The 26,046-nt window shown below is 44.2% G+C and overlaps 1 protein-coding gene across 5 annotated transcripts in view; it reads right to left on the bottom strand.

Annotated features, from left to right (window-relative positions):
* The window catches only part of DOCK11 (dedicator of cytokinesis 11), a 404,878-nt gene that overhangs the window by 211,946 nt on the left and 166,886 nt on the right, over positions 1-26,046 (bottom strand). For all 5 annotated transcript variants that reach the window (XR_011023561.1, XM_068250928.1, XM_068250930.1 and 2 more), the window contains 3 exons: positions 25,524-25,595; positions 15,532-15,678; positions 1,423-1,506 (listed from right to left, as the gene is read on the bottom strand). Coding sequence is in view for 4 of the 5 variants with exons in the window: in XM_068250928.1 (XP_068107029.1) it covers positions 1,423-1,506; positions 15,532-15,678; positions 25,524-25,595 (303 nt within the window). In the remaining variant the exon portion in view is untranslated. The remainder of the gene's footprint in view (positions 1-1,422; positions 1,507-15,531; positions 15,679-25,523; positions 25,596-26,046) is intronic.

Genomic DNA, 26,046 nt, shown 5'->3' with positions numbered 1-26,046 from the left:
AGACAACCAGGCCCCAGGTATGCTAAATCATTTCTGTTCTCCAATATTAGTCAGCTCAGGAGAGCCTGTAGTAAATCAACACAACTAGGGTGTTAAAGGGATACTGAGCAGCTTTTAAAAACACAACTTGCACTTACCTGGGGCTTCATGCAGTCCACTGTAGGCCGCAAAGTCCCCTGGCGTTCTCCTGGCTCCTCTCTCGGTCCCGCAGGCGAGTCCCCGCCGCGTGTGATACGCGTCATCACGCCGGATGCTATGTGTCATCATTACGGCCAGCGTGAGAGTTCTGCGCATGCATTGTTCGCAAACTTTGAACCGAGCATGCGCAGGACTCTCCCGCCTGCCCCGGCGTGATAATGAGTAGCAGCCGGCGTGGTGACGCATAGCTTGCGTGGCGGGCACCCACCCATCAAGGCCAAAATCACCGATTAACTGAGCCGCCTGCGGGACCGAGAGAGGAGCAAAGAGCCCATGGTAAGTGCGAATTGTGTTTTTAAAAGCTGCTCAGTATCCCTTTAAGGGCCCGTTTCCACTAGCGCGAATTCGCATGCAGACAACGCATGCGGATTCGCATAGGCAATACAAGTGGATGGGACTGTTTCCACTTGTCAGTTTTCATTTGCGTTTTTATGTGCAGGATTTTTCTGCACGGTAGACCCTGCAGAATTCGCCTGCGTGTGGAATGCAGGCGAATCGCAGGCAATGTATTTAATAGGGAAATCACATGCGTTTTTTGCATGCGTTTTTTCCCGCGATTTCGCGTGCGATTTCGCATTGAAAGTAATGTAAATTGACACAGGCAGTGACATGGTTAAAATCGCATATATCCTGCCTATGCGAAATCGCATGCGAAATCGCGGCAAAAAACGCATGCGGAATCGCATCCGCATGCGATTTTGTCAGCGGTGATATGCGGCGATTCCGCACCGCACTAGTGGAAACGGGCCCCAAGTACATGTAGTTACATATGCACCTAAGAAGAGGAATAGCTCTGGATCCCTTAGAGCCTTCCCAGTCCTCTCCGTCTACTCGTCACCCCGCTGTCCCCGGTTGAAATCTTCCATCTTCCGCCCTTCTCGGGCAGGCTTCAGATGTACCTGGGTCTTTTGCGGGTACTTATCTCGGGCACCGCATAGGCACCTAAAAATATCGGCATTTGGGCGTCCAAATTTCCGCTCCGGCAACCTATTCCCGATATTTTTGCATTGGTGCAAATTGCAGCGCCCAATTAGTCCACTTGCCGCATGCGCCCTTTTTTACTGTTTTGCATTCACAGTATGTATCTTGTGACATTGGAGTAACATATCTACTGTACATTGTTTCCTCACAAAAAGGCAGTTCAGGCTCTGTGTGTATGGAAATCTATCTTTATACAGTACTGTAGATCTATCTATCCATTATCAAAACCAAGCTATAATTTACCTTTGGATCCTTCAGACTGAATCCAGACATGTAGTCATTGATGATCTTGAAAACAAATCCTCTATCCATGAATGTGATGCATCTCTAAAAAAAACAAAAACTCCAAAGATTTACGATAAGAAATCAGTAGTTGCACAGGTCCTGTTTTATTCTTGGTGCACGTAAATTATACATTGTTTACTTCACTATGTTTTTTTTATATTTTTATTTTAAGGCCTGCTTCACACTCCCATTTTATAATTGTATGTAACAGAAATGCAATTATACAAAAACATTTCAGTGCGTTTAAGGAAGCACTTTCGTTTATTTAGTAGAATGTAGTAAATTATTCAGGATACCCATTTTTATAGTAATTATCCTGGTTTCAGCATCAGAAACACTTCCTATATCTATATACTGTTGTATATTGTATTCTCTCAGGTATATTTTGGACTGGCTTTAGAGCTCTCACTAAACAAACATTTCACCTGACAGGACTATAGATGGTGCCACCTGCGGTACATCTTACAATGGGGCAAATACGGACTACAATATTTTTTGGACTATAAGACGCGCTTTTTCTCCCCCAAAAATGGAGGGAAAAAGTCAGTGCGTCTTATAGTCTGAATATACGATATACACACACACACACACACACACACACACACACACACACACACACACACACACACACACACACACACACACACACACACACACACACACACACAAGCTTACATGTCCGGGGCCAGATGAATCCTAAAGTGAGCGGTAATTGCTCTAATTCTCCCTACAGCTTGCCTGTCTCCTCTCTCTCAGCGGGTGACATCTGCGTACCCCCTTGCCTGGCAGACATTGGCGATCCACCCCCAGCACAGCGGACATCTGCGCTCCACCCCGCCGCATGGCGGACATCGGCAATCCACTCTTGTATGGCTCACATCGGCATTTCACCCCCCGCATGGCGGACATCACTGATCCACCCACCGTACAGCGGACATCGGCGCTCCTCCCCCCCGCATGGTGGACATCACTGATCCATCCACCGTACAGCAGACATCGGCGCTCCTCCCCCCCCCCCCCCCCCCGCATGGTGGACATCATTGATTCACCCACAGTACGGTGGACATCTGCGAGTTACCTCCGCAGACAGCCAGCTCTCCCAGCTTTGAACTACCTCCTGCGCAGGGGCCGGAAATGGTTGCGGCGGGAGATCAGGCTGGAGATAGATGCGGTGGCTGTACTGCCCGAGGTCTCTGTAGGTTGCGTCGCCATCGAGTAGCTCATCAACATGTGACCTGTAAGATCTGGGGACAGAGCGCATCACCTCACATGACCACCCGGCAAAGCATCTAGATAGGTGAGAAGGACCTCCTGTGATTATACCGAGTGTAGTGTAGTTGTGATTGTACCTAGTGTAGTTTTGCTGTGATTGTACTTACTGAATTGTAGCAAGTGTAGTGTAGCGGTTATTGTATCTAGTGAGGTGTAGCTGTGATTGTATCTAGTGTGGTGTAGCTGTGATTGTATCTAGTGTAGTGTAGCTGTGATTGTATCTAGTGTGGTGTAGCTGTGATTGTATATAGTGTGGTGTAACTGTGATTGTATCTAGTGTAGTGTAGCTGTGATTGTATCAAGTGTGGTGTAGCTGTGATTGTATCTAGTGTGGTGTAGCGGTTATTGTATCTAGTGTAGTGTAGCCGTGATTGTATCTAGTGTAGTGTAGCTGTGATTGTATCTAGTGTGGTGTAGCGGTGATTGTATCTAGTGTAGTGTAGCTGTGATTGTATCTAGTGTAGTGTAGCTGTGATTGTATCTAGTGTAGTGTAGCTGTGATTGTATCTAGTGTGGTGTAGCCGTGATTGTACCTAGTGTGGTGTAGCCGTGATTGTATCTAGTGTGGTGTAGCCGTGATTGTATCTAGTGTGGTGTAGCTGTGATTGTATCTAGTGTGGTGTAGCCGTGATTGTATCTAGTGTAGTGTAGCCGTGATTGTATCTAGTGTAGTGTAGCTGTGATTGTATCTAGTGTAGTGTAGCTGTGATTGTATCTAGTGTAGTGTAGCTGTGATTGTATCTAGTGTGGTGTAGCTGTGATTGTATCTAGTGTGGTGTAGCTGTGATTGTACCTAGTGTGGTGTAGCTGTGATTGTATCTAGTGTGGTGTAGCCGTGATTGTATCTAGTGTGGTGTAGCTGTGATTATATCTAGTGTGGTGTAGCTGTGATTGTATCTAGTGTGGTGTAGCCGTGATTGTATCTAGTGTGGTGTAGCTGTGATTGTATCTAGTGTAGTGTAGCTGTGATTGTATCTAGTGTAGTGTAGCTGTGATTGTATCTAGTGTAGTGTAGCTGTGATTGTATCTAGTGTAGTGTAGCTGTGATTGTATCTAGTGTAGTGTAGCTGTGATTGTAGCAAGTGTAGTGTAGTGTTGCTGTTATTGTACCTACTGTATTGCAGCAGTTGTAGAGTAGTGTAGCTATGATTGTACCTAGTGTAGTGTAGCTGTGATTGTAGGTGTGAGTATAGCTGGCATTGTAGCTGTGAGTGCAGTGAATGAGTGTGCCTGGCAGTGTAGCTGGGAGTGCAGTTAGTGAGTGCAGCTGGGAGGACAGCTAGTGAGTGTAGCTGGGAGGGCAGCAAGGGTTAGTGTAGCTGGGCAGTGTAGCTTAGATAGGGACAGTTTTGGGGAAAAGGTGAATAAGGCACCCCTGCACTATGGATGCACCAGGTTTAGATTTTGTTTTTTTCCCCAATTTTTGCCCTCTAAACCTAGGTGCGTCTTATAGTCCGGAGCGTCTTATAGTCCGTAAAATACGGTAAATCATTTATAAATGAATATTGTGGAAAATAAGCAATTTTACACTTTATTTTCATCACAGTTCCTCTTTAAAGAGACTCTGTAACACACATCGGTATAAGGACCTTTCCTCTGAAATATAGATTATTAGTTTCACAAATACTATGTGTAGCCAGAAACCTCATCACAATGAATTGGAACTCAGAAGAAATTCCATCTATTTCTCAGTTAAGATACCAAGTGGACTTCAATCTCCAAATGGAACGCTCCATCAGACTCAACAACAAAGACAAAGAACCGCCTTTCCTCTTGAGTATTAACTGGACTAACTCTCCCTGTAATGACTCACTGGTCTTTGGGGGGAAACATCCCTACCGATCTCTACTCTTAAACTACGTTAATTGCTCCATCATGACTTGGAACAAGCTCAATGGATGTCCAAATTTTACACAGTAGCTACCTTATGGTCCATCATCCTCACCCACACAATATACACCATGCATTTACAACATGCACCTCCTTCTGTTACCCCTCGGTACATCACTATTTGTATAACCCATGTATTGGTTATTCCTTTATCTGTATATTTCATTGTTATATTTTTTTATTCTCTTTGTTTATGGCATTCTTCTTTTTCGTATTTTATAATATATGACGACTTAACAGTCAGCTACTATTTGTTCTTGCCTTGAAAAACGTAATAAAAATTTATTGATAAAAAAAAAAAAAGAGACTCTGTAACAGAATGTACACCCTTATTTCTGCATTCCTACATGCTGCAACACCTGATCTGATTTCATGTGGCTAACTGCAGCCTCTTGTAGTTCCCCCTGCTTTCTAATATTCCACTTTTCTTGCCTTTGTCAAGGCTTGTCGAGCAAGATAGAGAAGGGGCTGTCTCTGCTATACTGAAGAAGCATTATGCACACCCCCTCCATGCTCCCTATATGCGAGCTCCCCTCTGCTGTGTATTTCACTCACAGACAGCCTCCCTGCTCACAGCCGTTCTGCAAGGCTGATAGAGCTGTCTGTGAAGTCCTAAACAGCTGTGACCAGTGAAGAGCCCAGACACGTGGCTCATACAAACAGCAGTGAGGGAGTTGAATTTCAGGATTCCAGTCACGCTTGACCTGCATAGAGCACACAAGAGGCAGAAGGTACGCATTCTTGCAAAACCTCTGAATTCATTGAGCAACAATATAAACCTCTAATGCAAACTGTAAGGCAGTATTCAGTAACTCATGAACATGGCCACAACACAGGGGCATTGAGGTATTGAGAAAAAGAACTATCTGAGAGTAACTTATATGCTGCGCAAAGAATTAGAAACCTGTATGAATTAACAAAATCAGCAGGACTGAATAATGAACTTACCACGGAGTATAGATACCCCGTAAAGTGGGCTGTAAAAGTCATGTTTGGTGTCCTCGGGATGTGCATATGCTGGAAGGAGGCAGGTCTGAATCTCACTGTGGGGCGTGTGTGTTGGCACGGCAACTAGGGAGGGACCTAGCAAGTCGAGTAATGGCCAGCCGAAAACTGCATAATTGAGATCCCTGCCCCGACACTCATCCTGACGAAGCTCGCGGTGGGCGGGCGCAACGCGTCGATGGGCGGGGTCACGTCCTGTCTTGTGTCAGAGCGTCTCAACTCATGCTGATCAGTGCTGGGATGATCTGAACTGTGCTGAACCGCCGCTCCCCGCTGTTGTTGTTAGCATGGTAGAGCTCTGCAGTTAGAAGCAGCATTAGGCAATCCGCTGGAAGCCGGGATATGGAGGCGACCACCTTGCTATCATCTGATGGGTGAGAAACTACTTGTTGGTTAGCGCTGAACTGCTATACCCCCGGTGTAATCAGTGGAAGATTTGCTTTCATCAGACTGGCATCACTGTAACATCAGCTTATTATCGCTATATGCCCCAGCGGCAGCTTGCATTATTCTCCTCCCTTCCCACTCTGAAGAAAATCCGGAGTATGTGGTACCGGTACCAGTGTGGGTGAGGTATGGGTGAGTTGTGCTGGGTCATGTGTGAGGAGCGCTCCACAGGCTGTTTTTAAGTGGTTTTATGGTTCTAGGGAATCTCTATTTGTAGTGAATTTTGATATTGAATAAAGGTTAAATTAATTGGGAAATTCCTCAGCAATTGCTTTGTTTTGTACAAATTGCACAACACAGGGACACCCTGCTCTGCTCTGCCCTGACTTCACTTCCGGATTGGTGGCCATGTTTTTTGTTTATAAACAGTGTACAAAACTGTTGTTTTAAAGCCAGAATCGCTGTGGGGAGAGGTTGAAAAGACGCAGAGGGGCAAAGGAGAGCTCAATGAGCAGAATGGTATGTTTATTATTATAGGATTTTCACGGTACATATTCTCTTTAAAATGACATGTCTCTATTATTCATATTGAAGCCTAAACCTGCTGCTACAAACTGTCAGGAATCAGTCAGGGTCCATATCATAGTGGATGTGCACAGTGGCGTACCTAGGGCATTTGGCACCCGGTGCTGGGTATTAAAAGACACCCCCCCCTTTTAAAAAAATGGGCGTGGCCACAACCGGCAAAAAAAATGGGCGTGGTCATGACTGCATGAGGGCGGAGCTAACTGTAATTTAAAGTATTAGCTAGTATAGTTGCCCCCAGTATAGCTGCTCCAGTGAGCTTAGTATAGTTGCCCCCAGTATAGCTAGTATAGTTGCCCGCAGTATAGCTGGTATAGTTGCCCCAGTATAGCTAGTAGAGCTGCCCCCAGTATAGCTAGTATAGCTGCCCCCAGTATAGATAGTATAGCTGCCCCCAGTATAGATAGTATAGTTGCCTCTAGAGCTGCCCCAGTATAGCTAGTATAGTTGCCCCAGTATAGCTAGTATAGTTGCCCCAAGTATAGCTAGTTTAGTTGCCCCAGTATAGCTAGTATAGATGCCCCAGTATAGCTAGTATAGTTGCCCCCAGTATAGCTAGTATAGTTGCCCCCAGTATAGATGCCCCCAGTATAGCTAGTATAGTTGCCCCCAGTATAGCTGCCCCCAGTATAGCGAGTATAGCTGCCCCCAGTATAGCTAGTTTAGTTGCCCCCAGTATAGCTAGTATAGATGCCCCCAGTATAGTTGCCCCCAGTATAGCTGCCCCCAGTATAGCTAGTTTAGTTGCCCCCAGTATAGCTGCCCCCAGTATAGCTGCCCCCAGTATAGCTAGTATAGATGCCCCCAGTATAGCTAGTTTAGTTGCCCCCAGTATAGCTGCTCCAGGAGGGGGGGAAGCAGCGCTGGAAGGAGGGGTGACAGGGATAGCGGCGGGGAGGGGGGAAAGATCCCTCCCCTCCCTCACCTGGGACCCCTCCTTCCGCCTCTCTTCCCCTCCAAATGACAGCGGGGGCAGCGGGCAACTTAGAGTAAGGGCGGGCGGGCAGAGACTACTAACTTTATGTCTGGCTGCGTTCCAGCAGCTGGAGCGCTCCGTCGCCGTCACGTGCCTCTGCGCCTCCAATGAGTGTCACAGCATTGGAGGCGCAGAAAAGGCACGTGTGACGGCGACCCAGCGTTCCAGCTGCTGGAACGCAGCCAGACGTAAAGTGAGTAGTCTCTGCCCGCCCGCCCTTACTCTAAGTTGCCCGCTGCCCCCGCTGTCATTTGGAGGGGAAGAGAGCCGAAAGGAGGGGACCCAGGTGAGGGAGGGGGGGGATCTTTCCCCCCTCCCCGCCGCTATCCCTGTCACCCCTCCTTCCAGCGCTGCTCTTCCCCTGCTGCGGCTGCATGGGGGGTCGTGGCGACACCCCCCTGGCTGGCTGTCACCCGGTGCGCCACGCCCCTCTGCGCCCTATTGTAGGAACGCTACTGGATGTGCAAGTGTGATCCTTGCCATAAGCACGCCTATCGGTGAACAGTCGCTAGAGGAGCTGCAATGGGGATTGCAGCTGAACTTTTGTGTCGGGTTGTAGTTTGTTTACTAGTGTTAAAGTGACACTGAAGCAGAAAAAACCCGTATGATATACCGTATTTTTCGGACTATAAGACGCTCCTGACCATAAGATGCACCTAGGTCTAGAGGACAAAAGCCAGGGGGAAAAAAATATTAAACCTGGCGCATCTATGGTGAAGGGGCAGCTTAAAGATTATGCCCCCTTTGCACCTCATGCCCCCTTGTACCTCTTGTGCCTCCCTGTGTTCTCCTCTGTCCTCCATGCCCCTTTTTGTCCCCCTTTTGTCCTCTTCTATGCCCCTTTGTGCCCCCCTGTGTCCTCCATTTGTCCCCATGTGTCCTCCTCTGCATGGGCACATACAGAGAGTCCCCAACATTGCAGCGAGTTGAAGGTTCATATTGGCCGGCGTTTACAAGTCAGGAATTCCCTGCATTTAGACTATAAGACGCAGTGACTCTCCCCCCCCCCCCCCCCTCCCTCCAAGTGATCAGAGGCCTATATTAATGTGAAATACATTATGGTAGAATTACACTACCATACCTGAAGTAACATATGACATTTACAGTTCCAATCTTATTTAAAACTAAGCTTTGCTCCTTATTTCTGTTTTCCGTATTGTAAGGGTTTAGATGCCCTTAAACGTCTCTACTGGAAATGCCAATTTCTGCTGCTGGACTGTAACTAATTATAGCTGATAAGTGGCTAATAAACACTCCTGATTTCAGGGAACAGATTAAAAATAAAACGTAAGTAATTAAAGATTTGTCTGGAAGTTAAAAAAAAAAACGTAAAAAATTGTCATTCATCAGAGACAGTGTACTCAGTGGCTGGGGAGTGTACTGTTAAGTGCTCTGTCTCAGACATAGGAGTCCAGGGTTCAAATCTTGGCTATTCAGTAATTCAGCACCTATTCAGTAAGGAATCCTTGGGGAAGACTCACTAAGGGCTTGTTCACACAAGAGAGGGTTTTGGCTTTTTTTTTAAGCACCGGCGATTTTAAAAATCGCCTTAAAAGCGCTTCTGCAAAGTTGCTCTATGTGAGCGTTGAGCTTTCTTTCCAATCGTAAACATGACTCCTGCACCATTTTCTGAGCATTTGCGCTTTAATATTAAGTAAAGGGAAATCGCGAAGCGCTTTAAAAAAAAGCGCTTTGTAAGGCAATTTTCTAGCGTTTTCATGAATAAATACATTGTATTTATTCAGTTCCAGGTCAAAGAGTTCACTTCTTAATTGTCTTCAGGAAGAAAAAAAATTGCCTTACAAAGCACTAAGAAAAACGCTTAGAAAAGCACTTAAAGTGCAAATCGATCTGAAAGCGAAGGAAAAATCGCTTTCAAAAGCGCTCAGAAAAGCACTTATGGCTTGCACTAGCGATTTATAATGTGAACTAGGCCTTATGCTGGGCATACACGATCCGTTTCTGCGGCTGGATTGATTCCCGCGCGTCCCCGTGCGCGCCTGGATCGATTCCCGCTCGTCCTCGCGGGCGCTTCTCTTATTTCCTGCTCGTTTTCCGCTATTGTCCGTCCGCGGGTATCGAGCACGGAATCAATCCGGCGGGTCATCGGACACGTCGGATATTATCAATCGAGCCATCAGCGGCTCGATTGATAACAAAAAACGACCCGTGTATGCCCAGCATAAGTGGCTGAACACTCTCAAGCACTTTGAGTCCCATAGGAGAAAAGTGCTATACATATATATTAGAATTGTTATAATTAAATTATTTAGCATGACTGATATTGTAGATAAGATTCCAAGCTAAGCGATAGACCATCTGTTGCTGATCATAGAATATTCAATGGATGCACAAACTTTTGTCCAATGAAGAATTTAAGAGAATAGCATAAATTGTACAAACAGGAAAATCTTTTTTTTTATGTTGAGCTCTGTACATTGCAAAGGATCTTTCAGCACATAGTTTTGCAGCTTGTTTATGTAGATTGGTTTGTGGTAAAAGTGGAAAGCTGGGTTTGCATATTTCATGTCAAGGGATTAAATAATTGATAGGTGATCAATAATGCAAAAAGGCTGCCGGGAGTAGCCACTAGTAGAACATTGGTAAAATTACCAATATAGTAGAATATCAACACATTTCTCTAATGCTAACCCTATTCTCACACAAGCCCCCCCTCTACAGATGCGTAACCCTAGCCACCTCCCACCAATGCCTAACCCTAACTGATTCCCCCACCAATGCATAACACTAATTAACCCCATACCTAAGCCTAACCAACCTACCTTCCTACTACTGATCAAATACATTAATTCCCCATCTTAAAGAGAACCTAAACTGAAAATAAAAAGTCAAAATAACCATACACAGATACTTACCTCCTCTGTAGTTTACTACTTAATCTCTTTCTCCTTTCCTGCATCCCATTTGTCCACTGTGATCAATGGATTTCTCCGTCCTCCATTTAAAAAAATTGCCATTACCCCCTAACAGCTTCCTGGTCAGCACACTGTTAAACTGTAATATCACCCACTTGAGCCATAGGGAAACATGGACATTACCTTGCACGTTCAGTTGTAACTGACAGCTGCTGATATATAACTGACAGCAACTGGTATATTTCAGTTCTGACAAAATCTTGTCAGAACTAGAAGGGATCACTGTAAGAAGAAAATGGTGAGCCTCTGAGAGGAACTGATGGTGAGGTTAGTATGTAATATTCATTTGCAGCTACGCCGTGTGTTTATTTTAAATAATTTCCTTGCTTCAGGTTCCCTTTAAAGTGGAACTGAAGAGAGAGGTATATGGAGGCTGCCATGTTTATTTCCTTTTAAGCAATACCAGTTGCCTGGCAGCCCTGCTGATCCACTGCCTATAATACTATTAGCCATAGCCCCTGAACAAGCATGCAGCAGATCAGGTGTTTCAGACTTTAAAGTCAGATCTGACAAGACTAGCTGCATGCTTGTTTCTGGTGTTATTCAGATACTACTGCAGAGAAATAGACCAGCAGGGCTGCCAGGCAACTGGTATTGATTAAAAGGAAATAAATATGGCAGCCCCCGTATACCTCTTACTTCAGTTCTCCTTTAAGGGGCCGTAAGCAATACAAAGAGTAATGTATGAGCACCCCATATACACATACCTACATGAACATAGGAATGACAGAGACTTCATTGGATGCTATAATATATTGTAAATGATCAGTACACAGCAAAGGATAAGCAACCTGCTGCATGGTAACATATACAGAATTTAAAAATACATATATATGGGCACAGATGCTACATGAGCAACCAATCCTTCATAAAAAGATAAACATAAGAAGGTACACAAAAGATGTTAGAGCAAATGACATATATGCCCTAAGGATACGGGACAGCCTAAAGGTAAGCTATATGACCATATGTCACTAGCAGAAACAGTGAGACAATGGTGCTACAGCTTCCAAGAACACACCAGTTCCATAAACAAATGACTATCATGAGTACTAATTATCTGTTATAGTCCTGTTTTTGATAAATTTTCTGTTAAAGCGGAATTGTCACCATAAAATACAAATTTCAACAGCAACTGGTCTGAGTGTATTAAAGAGAACCTGTACTGAGTAAACAATATTTAAAATAAACACATGAGGTAACTTCAAATGAACATTAGTAGAACATAGTTACCTCATCATCAGTTCCTCTCAGAAGCTCACCATTTTCTTCTGACAATAATCCCTTCCAGTTCTGACAATATTTTGTCAGATCTGAAATATATCAGTTGCTGCCAATAAAATATCAGTTGCTGTCAGTTATAGCTGAGAGGAAAACTGATGTACCAGGTAATATCCATGTTTCCCTATGGCTCAAGTGGGCAATGTTACAGTTTAACTGTGTGCTGACCAGAAAGCTGTTATGGGTAATGGCCATTTTCAAAATGGAGGACGGAAAATTCCCTTGATCACAGTGAACAAACAGGACGCGGGACAGGAGAAAGGCACTGAGGAGTAGACTACATGGAAGGTAAGTATGACTTGTGTATGCTTATTCTGACTTTTCATTTTCAGTTCAGGTTTTCTTTAAGTGATAAAGAAGCTAATCCTGCATTCAAAACTCTTTCTGCTGTTATGGTTTGGAGTCATCACATACTTTAGGAGCACTGGCCCTAGTGCCAAACAGTACCAGAAAGTTGAATGCTGGGAGTTCTTTTGAATGCTGGGAGTTCTTTTTATCTATAATATATTCCTCCTCTTCCATTTATTTCCCTGCCTAGCTGATCACTTGTGGTTACAGGCAAGGCTGAGGTGACTCAGTGATTGGATGTGTAAATAAAAAAAAGACTCTGGGAGGAGGGCAGCTAATGAATACACAATGAGCAAGAGAAAGGAGGGGGGAAAACGAGTCAGGGAGGATATGATGTCAGCATTAGCTTGGCAAGATGGCCACTGCCTAGAATAGGATTTTCTGCTTTTCCTTTATAAAATTCACAGGAATCATTATGTGGATAGCACAATACATCTCTTATGTAAGTAGAAGTAGTATTTATCTACTTATTTATGTGCTTTTTATTTCTAGGTTAGCATGGGTGTTGCTTGTTCTTTAAGTTACGGAAACATATTTACCGTAGATCTATATTTCATACATTACGTCTTCATTTTCTGCCCTGTATTATTTTATTCTGCCTTTTCTGGCCATTGTTTTTACTCTTTTATACTTTCTTAAAGTGAACCCAAGGTGAAAATAAACTGATGAGATAACCAATTGGTTGTATCCTTCTACTCCTAAAAATGACTTCTTTTTTAGATATCCCATGGTTTTATTTTATATTTAAACATTTACAAAGTAGATTGAATGTTTTGTTGCCTGTGCTCAGTGGCAGCCAATTAAGAGTCTCAGAGTTAAAATACATGAACTATTTACCTTTTTTTTTATCCCCTTGTATTCTGCCAGGAAAGCTTTAATGGTTTTAATCTGCTTATCAGTGATGTTTACTATAATGCCGACAAGGTACCAAAAAGACAGAAGCAGTCACTTCCATGCCTAGAAATTAAATCTTTCAGGCAGCAAAATAAAACAAGTATCCTGGTTATTAATATGTTTTGCACTGTACACACATCTTCGGGTACACTTTAATCATCTCTCTCTCCTTTTCACTTTGTGTGAATTGCCTTAGTGCCTTTTGATATACAGTGGTGTGAAAAACTATTTGCCCCCTTCCTGATTTCTTATTCTTTTGCATGTTTGTCACACTTAAATGTTTCTGCTCATCAAAAAACGTTAACTATTAGTCAAAGATAACATAATTGAACACAAAATGCAGTTTTAAATGATGGTTTTTATTATTTAGCAAGAAAAAAAACTCAAAACCTACATGGAGCTGTGTGAAAAAGAAATTGCCCCCTGAACCTAATAACTGGTTGGGCCACCCTTAGCAGCAATAACTGCAATCAAGCGTTTGCGATAACTTGCAAGGAGTCTTTTACAGCGCTCTGGAGGAATTTTGGCCCACTCATCTTTGCAGAATTGTTGTAATTCAGCTTTATTTGAGGGTTTTCTAGCCTGAACCACCTTTTTAAGGTCATGCCACAACATCTCAATAGGATTCAGGTCAGGACTTTGACTAGGCCACTCCAAAGTCTTCATTTTGTTTTTCTTTAGCCATTCAGAGGTGGATTTGCTGGTGTGTTTTGGGTCATTGTCCTGCTGCAGAACCCAAGATCGCTTCAGCTTGAGTTGACCAACAGATGGCCGGACATTCTCCTTCAGGATTTTTTGGTAGACAGTAGAATTCATGTTTCCATCTATCACAGCAAGCCTTCCAGGTCCTGAAGCAGCAAAACAACCCCAGACCATCACACTACCACCACCATATTTTACTCTTGGTATGATGTTCTTTTGCTGAAATGCTGTGTTACTTCTATGCCAGATGTAACGGGACACGCTCCTTACAAAAAGTTAAACTTTTGTCTCGTCGGTCCACAAGGTATTTTCCCAAAAGTCTTGGCAATCATTGAGATGTTTTTTTAGCAACATTGAGACGAGCCTTAATGTTCTTTTTGCTTAAAAGTGGTTTGCGCCTTGGATATCTGCCATGCAGGCCGTTTTTGCCCAGTCTCTTTCTTATGGTGGAGTCGTGAACACTGACCTTAATTGAGGCAAAAGAGGCCTGCAGTTCTTTAGATGTTGTCCTGGGGTCTTTTGTGGCCTCTCGGATGAGTTTTCTCTGCACTCTTGGGGTAATATTGGTCGGCTGGCCACTCCTGGGAAGGTTCATCACTGTTCCATGTTTTTGCCATTTGTGAATAATGGCTCTCACTGTGGTTCGCTGGAGTCCCAACCCTTTAGAAATGGCTTTATAACCTTTACCAGACTGATAGATCTCAATTACAGTACTTTTGTTCTCACTTGTTCCTGAATTTCTTTGGATCTTGGCATGATGTCTAGCTTTTGAGGTGCTTTTGGTCTACTTCTCTGTGTCAGATAGCTCCTATTTAAGTGATTTTTTGATTGAAACAGGTGTGGCAGCAATCAGGCAAGGGGGTGACTACAGAAATTGAACTCAGGTGTGATAAACCACAGTTAAGTAACTTTTTAGCAAGGGGAGGCAATCACTTTTTCACACAGGGCCATGTAGATTTGCAGTTTTTTTCCTCACTAAATATTAAAAACCATCATTTAAAACTGCATTTTGTGTTCAATTATGTTATCTTTGACTAATAGTTAATGGTTTTTGATGAGCAGAAACATTTAAGTGTGACAAACATGCAAAAGAATAAGAAATCAGGAAGGGGGCAAATAGTTTTTCACACCACTGTATTTAATGAACTGTTATATATTTTCTATCCTCTTTGTCATGTATTTGGATATGTTTTGACGCACCTGTCCAGTAGTGTCCCAGGATGCCGCTTGGTTCCCATAGAAATGGGCATGGCCAAACCAGGGCCAATCAGCGGCAATGTTCGCAGAGGTAGGTGTAGGTGAGATCCATGGTGACATACTGTAAGTCCTTCCCCAGTAAGTATCTCAGAATGGAGTATGGCACTTTTAGAGCCCCATACGGTAGTAATAAGCATAACGCACATAAAGCCCATTGCTGTACAGCCTGTTATGTTTGTACTCAAAATTACTTGTTTCACTGTCATGTTTATGTACGATACACACGTTATCTTACTTCGTACAGTGCCACGAAATATGGTGGAGACCTATAAAGCCTTTATAATAATAATAACAATATAGAGAAAACATATCAGAATAAACACAAAATTACTTCCATTACTGAAACATAATGAAGAGAAATGATAAAACTTAATCAGGAAATCAAGAATAAGGTAATGTAGGGATCCCAGTGCAAAAGAAAAGGTCTCAATTCTGTAAATAATGACTGCCATTTGCAGCGAACAGCCTCTGGATTTCCATTGTGTCCAGGTGATAAATATCCCTCTTCCCTTGCATTCTACCACTATCATGTACCTTGATGAAATGTGCCAAGCTTATGTTGACGTTCCTTGACTCCTCTTGGATCTCTCCATAGCGTATGGTGACGTGTGGAATGATGGACAATAACAGCGAGTGTAAGACATTCTGGTAAGAGTCGGGAAACCTCTGCGGTCTGGGCACCTGTGATAAAGGCAAAAAGATTTAAAGGGCAACTATCATTTAACCACTTTTATTATGGCTACTGCTAAAATAGTGCCGTTCTAGCCAAGATACATTTATACCAACCTGTTATAGTCTGATATCCCTTGCATGGTCAAAGGCCAATTTGGTGGGGAAAAAAAGGTTTTGTGTAATACAAGTGTGTATTTATTACACATTGTCAGTCACTATCTTTCAGAGGAACTCACAATATATCATAGCCATCATAGCCATTGTCTTATGTCCCTATCAGGGCCAGATTACTGGAAAGGGCACAAAGGCCCGGGCCTTGGGTGGCTGCAGATCAATTGGGCACCTGGATATGATATAGGGTTTGCTACATATGAAAGAGTACGCAGCATATGGAAAGGGAAGCTGATTTCCAAGGGAGCTGTATATGAAAGAGAGGTGCACCAGCACATGTACTGCATGTTACACATGGAAAATGGGGCTGCACATAAATGGGAGGGGCACTGCTGCACTTGGAAGGGGAGCCCCATCACACTTGACCTAGGGGCGGTATAAAGTATAAATCCGGCCTTGGTCCCTATTGCTATGGTGGGGAATTTTTGGGTAGATGTGGGAAGAAACCAGATGAAGTGAAGTGTGGCCCAGTGTTAGTCGTGGAGTAGAAATGTAGACATCAAATCAATAACGTTGTTTCGGGTAATACCTTTAATGACTAACTGTACATGGAGTATTGCTAGTTTTTGAAACTTCTTCAGGCATCATACAGAAAAAAAAGTAAACAGAAATGGAGCGCGCCATAGTGCATTTATCAAAAAGGTTTGTTTATTGCAAATTAAAAGTTATACTCACAAGAGAAATTGTGCAACTCGCATATCAGCGGACAGCCAGCCGCTTAACCTCAGCAGTGGAAGGTGACGGATCCCGATGACCTGGGTTCCGTCTCGCTAGGAGGTGGGCGTGGCTGATCGTCAGCGTGCGTGTGACGTCATTACGCGTTTCGGCGCTCAGCGCCTTCATCAGATGACGTTGCACGCTCTCGCACGCAGACTGTATAAATACAATAAATAATAATACCCTCTCCGCGCCGTAGTCATGGCAACGGGAGACGCAAGGGGGTCAACAAACTTTATCGAGCGTTTTCTGGCTGGACAGGCGTAGAGTATGGGCGTGGACACTCCTGCACCGAGTCAGAGGAGCCCAATAAGCAGCTCGCCAGCACGTCATCCCCCACAGCTCTAGTTGAACAATAAAAACGTATAAGTGATACAAAGTTATAAATGTTACAAACAATACATTCAAAAGTACAGTAATAAAAATACAGTGATAAAAATACAGTAATAAAAAAAATAAAACACTCAAGTAAATGGACAATTTACAAAGAATTTCACCTGAAGCTGATTAGCAAACGCCTGTGCATGATATGTTTGGTATAAATCATGCACAGGAAATTCCTATTAAAGCAAATCATTTACCATAGATTATTAATATATATATATATATATATATATATATATATATATATATATATATATATATATATATATATATATATATATGTGTGTGTGTGTATATATATGTGTGTATGTGTGTGTGTGTGTGTGTGTGAAAAGGAACCGTACAAGGAATAAATACCCACTGCTCAACTGTGAATAATACTCAGATACATTAATGGCACATGATTACATAAAAGATGATTGCCCCTCTGGGTTAGGAGGTGGGATCCAGAACATGTATACACTGGGTGTGTCAGGACATGGCAAAATTCCCCAGGATCAGGGAAGGGAAAGCAAAGGGAGGGATCAATAATAAATATGGGGTTTGGGCAAGGAAAAGCCAAGGGGAGGGGGAAGGGGTTTTGGGAAGAGGAGGGTGGGGGAGAAACTCCGCACAGCAAAAAGGAGGGAATATTGTCATCCTGTTACTGTAGAACAATTTGTCACAGGAAGTGGCGGCACCAGAGGGATCACCATGTGGGCCATTGTTATAGGGAAAAATAACCTACTATGGACAGTTCCTCTTTTACAGCGAATGGGTTGTTGCCCATTTATCAAACATAGAGCCACGGAGGTAACCGATGGCAACCACCAGGTTCACAAACTTAAAGATTTTATAAACTGTGGGAGCGATCACGTGGACGTGGTGTATCTCTTGACCTGTGGTTGCCCCGAATTTTATGTGGGCAGAACCACCAGACCCCTTAGGCAAAGGTTAGGAGAACGCAAGCGGAACATACTTGATGGGGTAGAAAAACATAGCGTTCCTCGCCACTTCAAAAAGCACCATGGAAGCAGTGTCGATACCCTCAAAATTGTGGGCCTTGAGGTGATTTCAAAGACTTTACTTCAAGGACAAAGATTCAGGAGGTTATGTGAGAGGGAAACCTTCTGGATCTTCAAAATGGATGCTTTGAGCCCCAAGGGACTTAATGAGGGTTTAGCGATATTGACTTACTTGTGATCTTGTGATTGACTGAATGTTTTGTGTTTTTGATCTTCTGTTTTTGATCCTTTGTTGTTGCTAACAGTCACTATGTGTATTAATTGAATTTTCCTTTCTCTCTTCCTTTTCCCTTTAGCCTCCCCAATATTAGCAGACTTGTACACTAGATGAGGGTGGTGAGTATGCTGTAAAATAGGAACTGTCCATAGTAGGTTATTTTTTCCTATAACAATGGCCCACATGGTAATTCCTCTGGTGCCGCCACTTCCTGTGAGAAATTGTTCTACAGTAACAGGATGACAATATTCCCTCCCTTTTGCTATGCAGAGTTTATCCCCCACCCTCCCCCACCCTCCCCCTCCCAAAACCCCTTCCCCTTGGCTTTTCCTTGCCCAAACCCCATATTTATTATTGATCCCTCCCTTTGCTTTCCCTTCCCTGATCCTGGGAGATTTTGCCATGTCTTGACACACCCAGTGTATATATGTTCTGGATCCCACCTCCTAGCCCAGAGGGGCAATCATCTTTTATGTAATTATGTACCATTAATGTATCTGACTATTATTCACCGTTGAGCATTGGGTATTTATTCCTTGTAAGGTTCCTTTTCACGTGCATGATTTATACCAAACATATCATGCACAGGCGTTTGCTAATCATCTTCAGGTGAAATTCTTTGTAAATTGTCCATTCACTTGAGTGTTTTATTTTTTTTATTACTGTACTTTTATCACTGTATTTTTATTACTGTACTTTTGAATTTATTGTTTGTAACATTTATAACTTTGTAACACTTATACGTTTTTATTGTTCAACTAGAGCTGTGGGGGATGACGTGCTGGCGAGCTGCTTATTGGGCTCCTCTGACTCAGTGCAGGAGTGTCCACGCCCATACTCTACGCCTGTCCGGCTAGCAAACGCTCAATAAAGTTTGTTGACTCCCTTGCGCCACCCGTTGCCATGACTACGGTGCGGAGAGGGTATATCTCTGCGTGCGAGAGCGTGCAACGTCATCTGACGAAGGCGCCGAGCGCCGAAACATGTAATGACAACACACGCACGCTGACGATCTGCCATGCCCACCTCCTAGCGAGACGGAACCCAGGTCATCGGGATCCGCGCTGCTGGCCACAGCGCGTCACCTTCCACTGCTGAGGTTAAGCGCTGGCTGTCCGCTGATATGCGAGTTGCACAAGTTCTCTTGTGAGTATAACTTTTAATTTGCAAAAAACAAACCTTTTTGATAAATGCACTATGGCGCGCTCCATTTCTGCTTAGTTCTTCTGCAAGCCACCATACAACGGAGCGTCGCAGTGCATGATTTCAAAGAGGACGCATACACCTGTGAATGATCACCTTCTGACTAGGAGCGCAAGATATTTTCTTTTATCATACGGAAGAAACCAGACTGACTGGAAGAAACCTTTGCAAAAACACCAGAAGAACATACAAAATCCATGGCATTAGTATCCTGGCCCTGATTTGCAACAGGGACCCTAGCATTCAATCCAGAGTGCCTGGAAGAACCCTACATAAACACATTAAGAACAATATCAGATGGTGTCCAAACCAAGATTTCAAACTTTCAAAACTGTGATCCCAGCACTGAAGGTGCTGCTCACTTAGTGTGTATATATATTACTTTTTTTTTTTTTTTAGTGTATAATAAACAGGAATGTAATGAAGAGTTGGAATTGCGGAGAACTTTTGCATTGACCAAAGCAACAGATAAGGTGCGAATCGAGCAAGAGTAAAGGGTAGTAGAGGGTAGATCTTTAGAGACCTCAAACTGACCGCCGAGCACATTGTTCTCCTACTCACGCTACCTGCTGGAGGCCATTCTGTCGAGCTGTGTGTCATCCTTCCTCTTCATTCCATAGTAACTAGCCTGGAGGCTAGCAACGCACCTGTACGGAACTCTGCACTGAACTGACACCCGAATCCTTAAAGGGAACCTAAAGTGAGAGGTATATGGAGGCTGCCATATTTATTTCCTTTTAAGCAGTACCACTTTCCTGGTGATCCTCTTCCTTTAATACTTTTAGCCATAGACCCTGAACAAGCATGCAGCAGATCAGGTGTTTCTGACATTATTGTCAGATCTGACAAGACTAGCCATATCAGCAGGGTTGCCAGGCAACTGGCATTGTTTAAAAGGAAACCAATATGGCAGCCTCCATATAGATATCTTGTTTCCTTTAGGATGGTAGTTCTCAAGCTAGAGTATAAGGCTTCACAGAGTGGGACACTAAGCACTTTACTAGGAATACTGTATCCTTGCTTGTTCATGCAGCCAATCTTGCTGTAGCAGTGAAGTAAATCATGTACATACAGTACACATCTAGAGCTGGCTAATGTCCACATCAAAAATGAGAATGAGTGCGTACGTGATATAAGGGCGCCAAGGTAAAATCGGGTGCAGGAAAACAATATTGGTACATTTACCAATATTCTACTATTTAAAGTGTTAAGTTTTTATAGTAAAACATCGTTAATGTTACCAAAATTTTAATAGAGCTAAACTTAACCATACTGTCACACAGAACTCTCCCCTTGATGCCTAACCCTAACCACCCCCACCTCACACAAACACCCTTCCTGGTGCCTAACCCTAACCGCCACCGCACACGCAAACACCCTTCCTGGCACTTATCACTAAACCGCCACCCCACACACAAACACCCTTCCTGACACTTATCACTAAACCGCCACCTCCCACACAAACACCCTTCCTGACACTTATCACTAAACCGCCCCCCCACACACAAACACCCTTCCTGACACTTATCACTAAACCGCCACCCCACACACAAACACCCTTCCTGACACTTATTACCAAACCGCCACCCCACACACAAACACCCTTCCTGACACTTATCACTAAACCACCACCCCACACACAAACACCCTTCCTGACACTTATCACTAAACCACCACCCCACACACAAACACCCTTCCTGACACTTATCACTAAACCGCCACCCCACACACAAACACCCTTCCTGACACTTATCACTAAACCACCACCCCACACACAAACACCCTTCCTGACACTTATCACTAAACCGCCACCCCACACACAAACACCCTTCCTGACACGTATTACCAAACCGCCACCCCACACACAAACACCCTTCCTGACACTTATTACCAAACCGCCACCCCACACACAAACACCCTTCCTGACACTTATCACTAAACCACCACCCCACACACAAACACCCTTCCTGACACTTATCACTAAACCACCACCCCACACACAAACACCCTTCCTGACACTTATCACTAAACCGCCACCCCACACACAAACACCCTTCCTGGCACTTATCACTAAACCACCACCCCACACACAAACACCCTTCCTGACACTTATCACTAAACCGCCACCCCACACACAAACACCCTTCCTGACACTTATCACTAAACCGCCACCTCACACACAAACACCCTTCCTGACACTTATCACTAAACTGCCACCCCACACACAAACACCCTTCCTGACACTTATCACTAAACCGCCATCCCACACACAAACACCCTTCCTGACACTTATCACTAAACCACCACCCCACACACAAACACCCTTCCTGACAATTATCACTAAACCACCACCCCACACACAAACACCCTTCCTGACACTTATCACTAAACCGCCACCCCACACACAAACACCCTTCCTGACACTTATCACTAAACCGCCACCCCACACACAAACACCCTTCCTGACACTTATCACTAAACCACCACCCCACACACAAACACCCTTCCTGACACTTATCACTAAACCGCCACCCCACACACAAACACCCTTACTGACACTTATCACTAAACCGCCACCCCACACACAAACACCCTTACTGACACTTATCACTAAACCGCCACCTCACACACAAACACCCTTACTGACACTTATCACTAAACCGCCACCCCACACACAAACACCCTTACTGACACTTATCACTAAACCACCACCTCACACACAAACACCGTCACTGACACTTATCACTAAACCGCCACCCCACACACAAACACCCTTTCACAACAGCCCATTCACAAAAGGAAAATGCAAAACGCTAGCGATTATCGCTTGTGTTTTGCAGGGTTGATTTTTTTCTGCGATAAACCCAGAAAGATGACTACACAAATTAGCGTTTTGGGAGCGATCGTGATTAGTGGTTTTATACATGCTAATTGCGATCGCTCCAGAATCGCCGGCAAACCATTGCAGGTAACGCGTTTTTCAATTAGCGATAATCACAAAACACCCGCAGCAGCAGTGAGAACACTGCCATAGGGTAGAATAGAAGTAGCGTTTTGGGGAAAAACTTTAGCGGTTTGCGGTTAGCAGGAATCGCGCTATTCCTGCTTAGATGTGAACGGGGCCTGACACCTAACCCTAAAGTTCCCCCCTGCACAAACACCTTTCCTAACCCCTTATTCCCACAATAAACAATCACCGAGCACTGAACCGTGCATGCTGGGCACCCAAACTCTGCTGCAAAAAAACGAAAGCGGGGCCTGATTTGTCCAGGAGCCGCATGCCCCCGATATGTCTAATACCGGCTGGTTTGGCTATATTTATTTTATTGCTAACCCCCTGAGATTCTTATGCACAATAGTCTCTAGAGCAGGGGTCTCAAACTCGCGGCCCGCGGGCCATTAGCGGCCCTCAATACAATATTTTGTGGCCCTCACCAGCAAAAGCTTCCTTATAGTTCGCTTCAGTGCTCCCAAGTAATCCACCGCATCCCCGCCGCTAAATGAGTGCTGCAGAGCCCCCAAATCGCCCGGGGGGCATTCCGCCGGCATTTACTGGAAGGGCCAAAGCTTTCAGCTCTGCCCCTCCTGATGTCAATCGCCGCCTCTCCTCGCCCCTCTCTGTGAAGGAAGAGTGAGAGGGGCGGGCAGAGGCGGCGATGCGCCGTGATTGACGTCAGGAGGGGCAGAGCTAAAGCTTAAAGCTCTGCCCCTTCCAGGAAATGCCGGCGGATTGCCCCTGGGGCGATTTGGGGGCTCTGCAGCCCTCATTTTGCAGCGGGGACACGGCAGATTACTTGTAATGGGAGCACTGAAGCGAACTATAAGGTAAAATAGGCAAAATAGTTCGCTTCAGTGTGAATTTGATTTTGAAATAAAGATCAATGCAAGGGATGGTGGGTGGTAGGTGGGGGGGGAGCTGCTGATTGTGAGATCCTTTATGCGGCCCAGCCTCATCCTGACTTTGCCCCCTTCGGCCCCCAGGTAAATTGAGTTTGAGACCCCTGCTCTAGAGTTTACTTAGAACTTTGAGATAAATAAATATTCATCCAGAGAACAGAACAGACCCGTAGCAATGTCTTTGTCTTTCCCTGCTCATATGATCAGTGTGATCACATAACTCAGACTCAGTCATGTAGAATATGTACAGTACTCTAGCTAAGAACTTTCAGATGTGTCCCATTTATTTACAGTGCTCAGTATGCAAGTGATTTATTATTATTATTCTTTAGTATTTATACAGCACTGACATCTTTTACAGAGCATATAGTCTTGTCACTAATTGTCACTCAGAGGGGGCTTATAATCTAATTCCTACCATAGTCATATGTCCATCACAGTCTAGGGTCAATTTTAGGGGGAAGCCAATTAACTTATCTTTATGTATTGAGATGTGGGAGCAAACATGGGAAGAACAAACAAACTCCATGCAGCTAGTGTCCTGGCTGGGATTCAAAGGCCAGAATGCCATCCACTAAGACACTTTGTTAGGTAAGGCCTGGGACACACTAGCAGTGCTTTTCTAAGCACCTGTGATTTGAAAATACAAAAAAACACTTTTGTTCAGTTGCGTAGCTAAGGAGCTATGGGCCCCAGTGCAAGTTTTAAATTGGGCTCCTCAAGCACTGTATACATAACAATTAATACGGTGCACCAAAACCTGCCAAGGACAACCACAGTGTCAGAGGTTAAGGTAGCCATACACTGGTCAATTTGCCATCCGATTCGACCAACAGATAGATCCCTCTCTGATCGAATCTGATCAGAGAGGGATTGTATGGCTGCCTTTACTACAAACAGATTGTGAATCGATTTCAGCATGAAACCGATCACAATCTGTGAAGCTTTCGCCCACCTGCCCGCCAGCTATACATTACCTGATCTGGCCGGCACAACTCTCCCGGTCTCCGCTGTCTTCTTCTCCGTGCTGGTCTCCGGTCCCGCTGGCTTGCTTCACTGAACTTCCAGTCCAGGTGAAGTTTAAACAGTAGAGGGCGCTCTACTGTTTAAACTTCCTGCCGGGACAGGAAGTTCAAGGAGGCTGCAGCCCTGGAGCCCGAAGCGGAGAAGAAGACAGCAGAGACCGGGGGAGTCGCGCCGGCTGGAACAGGTAATGTATCTCCGCTGTATTGCGTCAGTCGTCGGGCATTTGAACACCGCTATCGACGCATTCCCGACCCGCCAGCGATCGAGAAAAATCTTCTGCATGGATGGATCGACGGGAACGATTGATTTCTGACGGAAATCGATCGTTCTGTCAGCATTTGCGCGACGATTTCACAGCAGATTCGATCACAGTGATCGAATCTGCTGTATATCGGCGGGAAAATCGTTAGGTGTATGGGCCCCTTAAGAAGGGGATGGGGAACAGTTTGTTAATGATTACCACTATTTAAGGCACCTATAGAAGTGATTAATTACCAGCACAAGACCAATAAAGAGCTAATACTGCAGTTGAGGGTGGGCCCTTCGGGGCCCCTCTGGCCCAAGGGTCCCGGTGCGGTCGCAATTTCTGCACCCCCTATTACTACGCCACTGCTCTTGCTAATGTAATACTATGTTTCTGTGATCCAACTTGAGTGATGTGACATTTAAAAAAAAATCACCCATAGCATTACATTAGCAAGAGCTGGCATTCAGAAAAGCGCTGCCAGGGGGTCCCAGGCCTTAATTTTAATGCTCACCGCTGAAATTGTTTATTTTTTCCTTTCTGGCTGACCATTTTGTGTTTGCACATGTTCCTTATAAGAAACGAACATGTGCGTCTTGCAGCGCTGGGTCCCTGGTTCAAAACCCAGCCAGAGTACTATTTGCACAGAGTTTGTATGTTCTCCCCGTATATGTGTGGGTTTCCTCCAGGCACTCTGGTTTCCTCCCACATCCCAAAAACATACAGATAAGTTAATTAGCTTCCCCCTAAATTGGCCCCAGACTATGATACATAGACTACACGATACGTACATAGATATATAGCTATGGTAGGGATTAGATTGTGAGCCCCTCTGAGGGACAGTTAGTGACAAGACAATCTACTCTATACAGCCCTAGCAAAGATGTTAGCTCTATATAAATATGAAATAATAATAACTCAATAAAAATTAATTGTTAAATGTTTTTATAAATGTTAGTTTGTAAATGTCAACACGTCAATATCAGTTTACCTTGATCTTGTTCTCTTCTATAAGGAACAATGCCATCGCTTTTGCCAGCGCATCAAAGAAAAATGATGAATACTGGGAAGAAACAAAAAAAGAGTGAAAAGTACAATTATAGCGAGCTCTAAAATATTCAGTAATAAAATCTGCGAAGCAAATACAGGTATAAGAAAAAGCACCTGATGAAAAACGACAAAATCAGAGGATACCTGCACTGAAATTAGGTGAACTGGTTAAGGGTTCTGCCTTTCGCATCGTAGACCAGGGTTCAAATCCTGGCTAGAGTCAGTACCTATTCACAGAAAAATAATGAATACTGAGAAGAAGTCTTGCCTCTTGCCCAAGGACTTCTTACTGAATAGTAAGAAGTCTTGCCCAAGGACTTCAGTAAGAAGTACGCTATACAGTAAGAAGTCCTTGGGCAAGACTTCCTAACACTGCAGGGAGGCCCCTTGAGCGTGCCCTTAGTGGCTGCCGCTCTTGAGTGCTTTGAGTCCGACAGGAAAAAAGCACTATACAAATGTTAGGA

This window comes from Hyperolius riggenbachi, chromosome 8 (assembly GCF_040937935.1).
Source record: "Hyperolius riggenbachi isolate aHypRig1 chromosome 8, aHypRig1.pri, whole genome shotgun sequence".
NCBI classification, from domain to species: domain Eukaryota; kingdom Metazoa; phylum Chordata; class Amphibia; order Anura; family Hyperoliidae; genus Hyperolius; species Hyperolius riggenbachi.
This window is presented reverse-complemented; position numbering and strand designations above follow the sequence as displayed.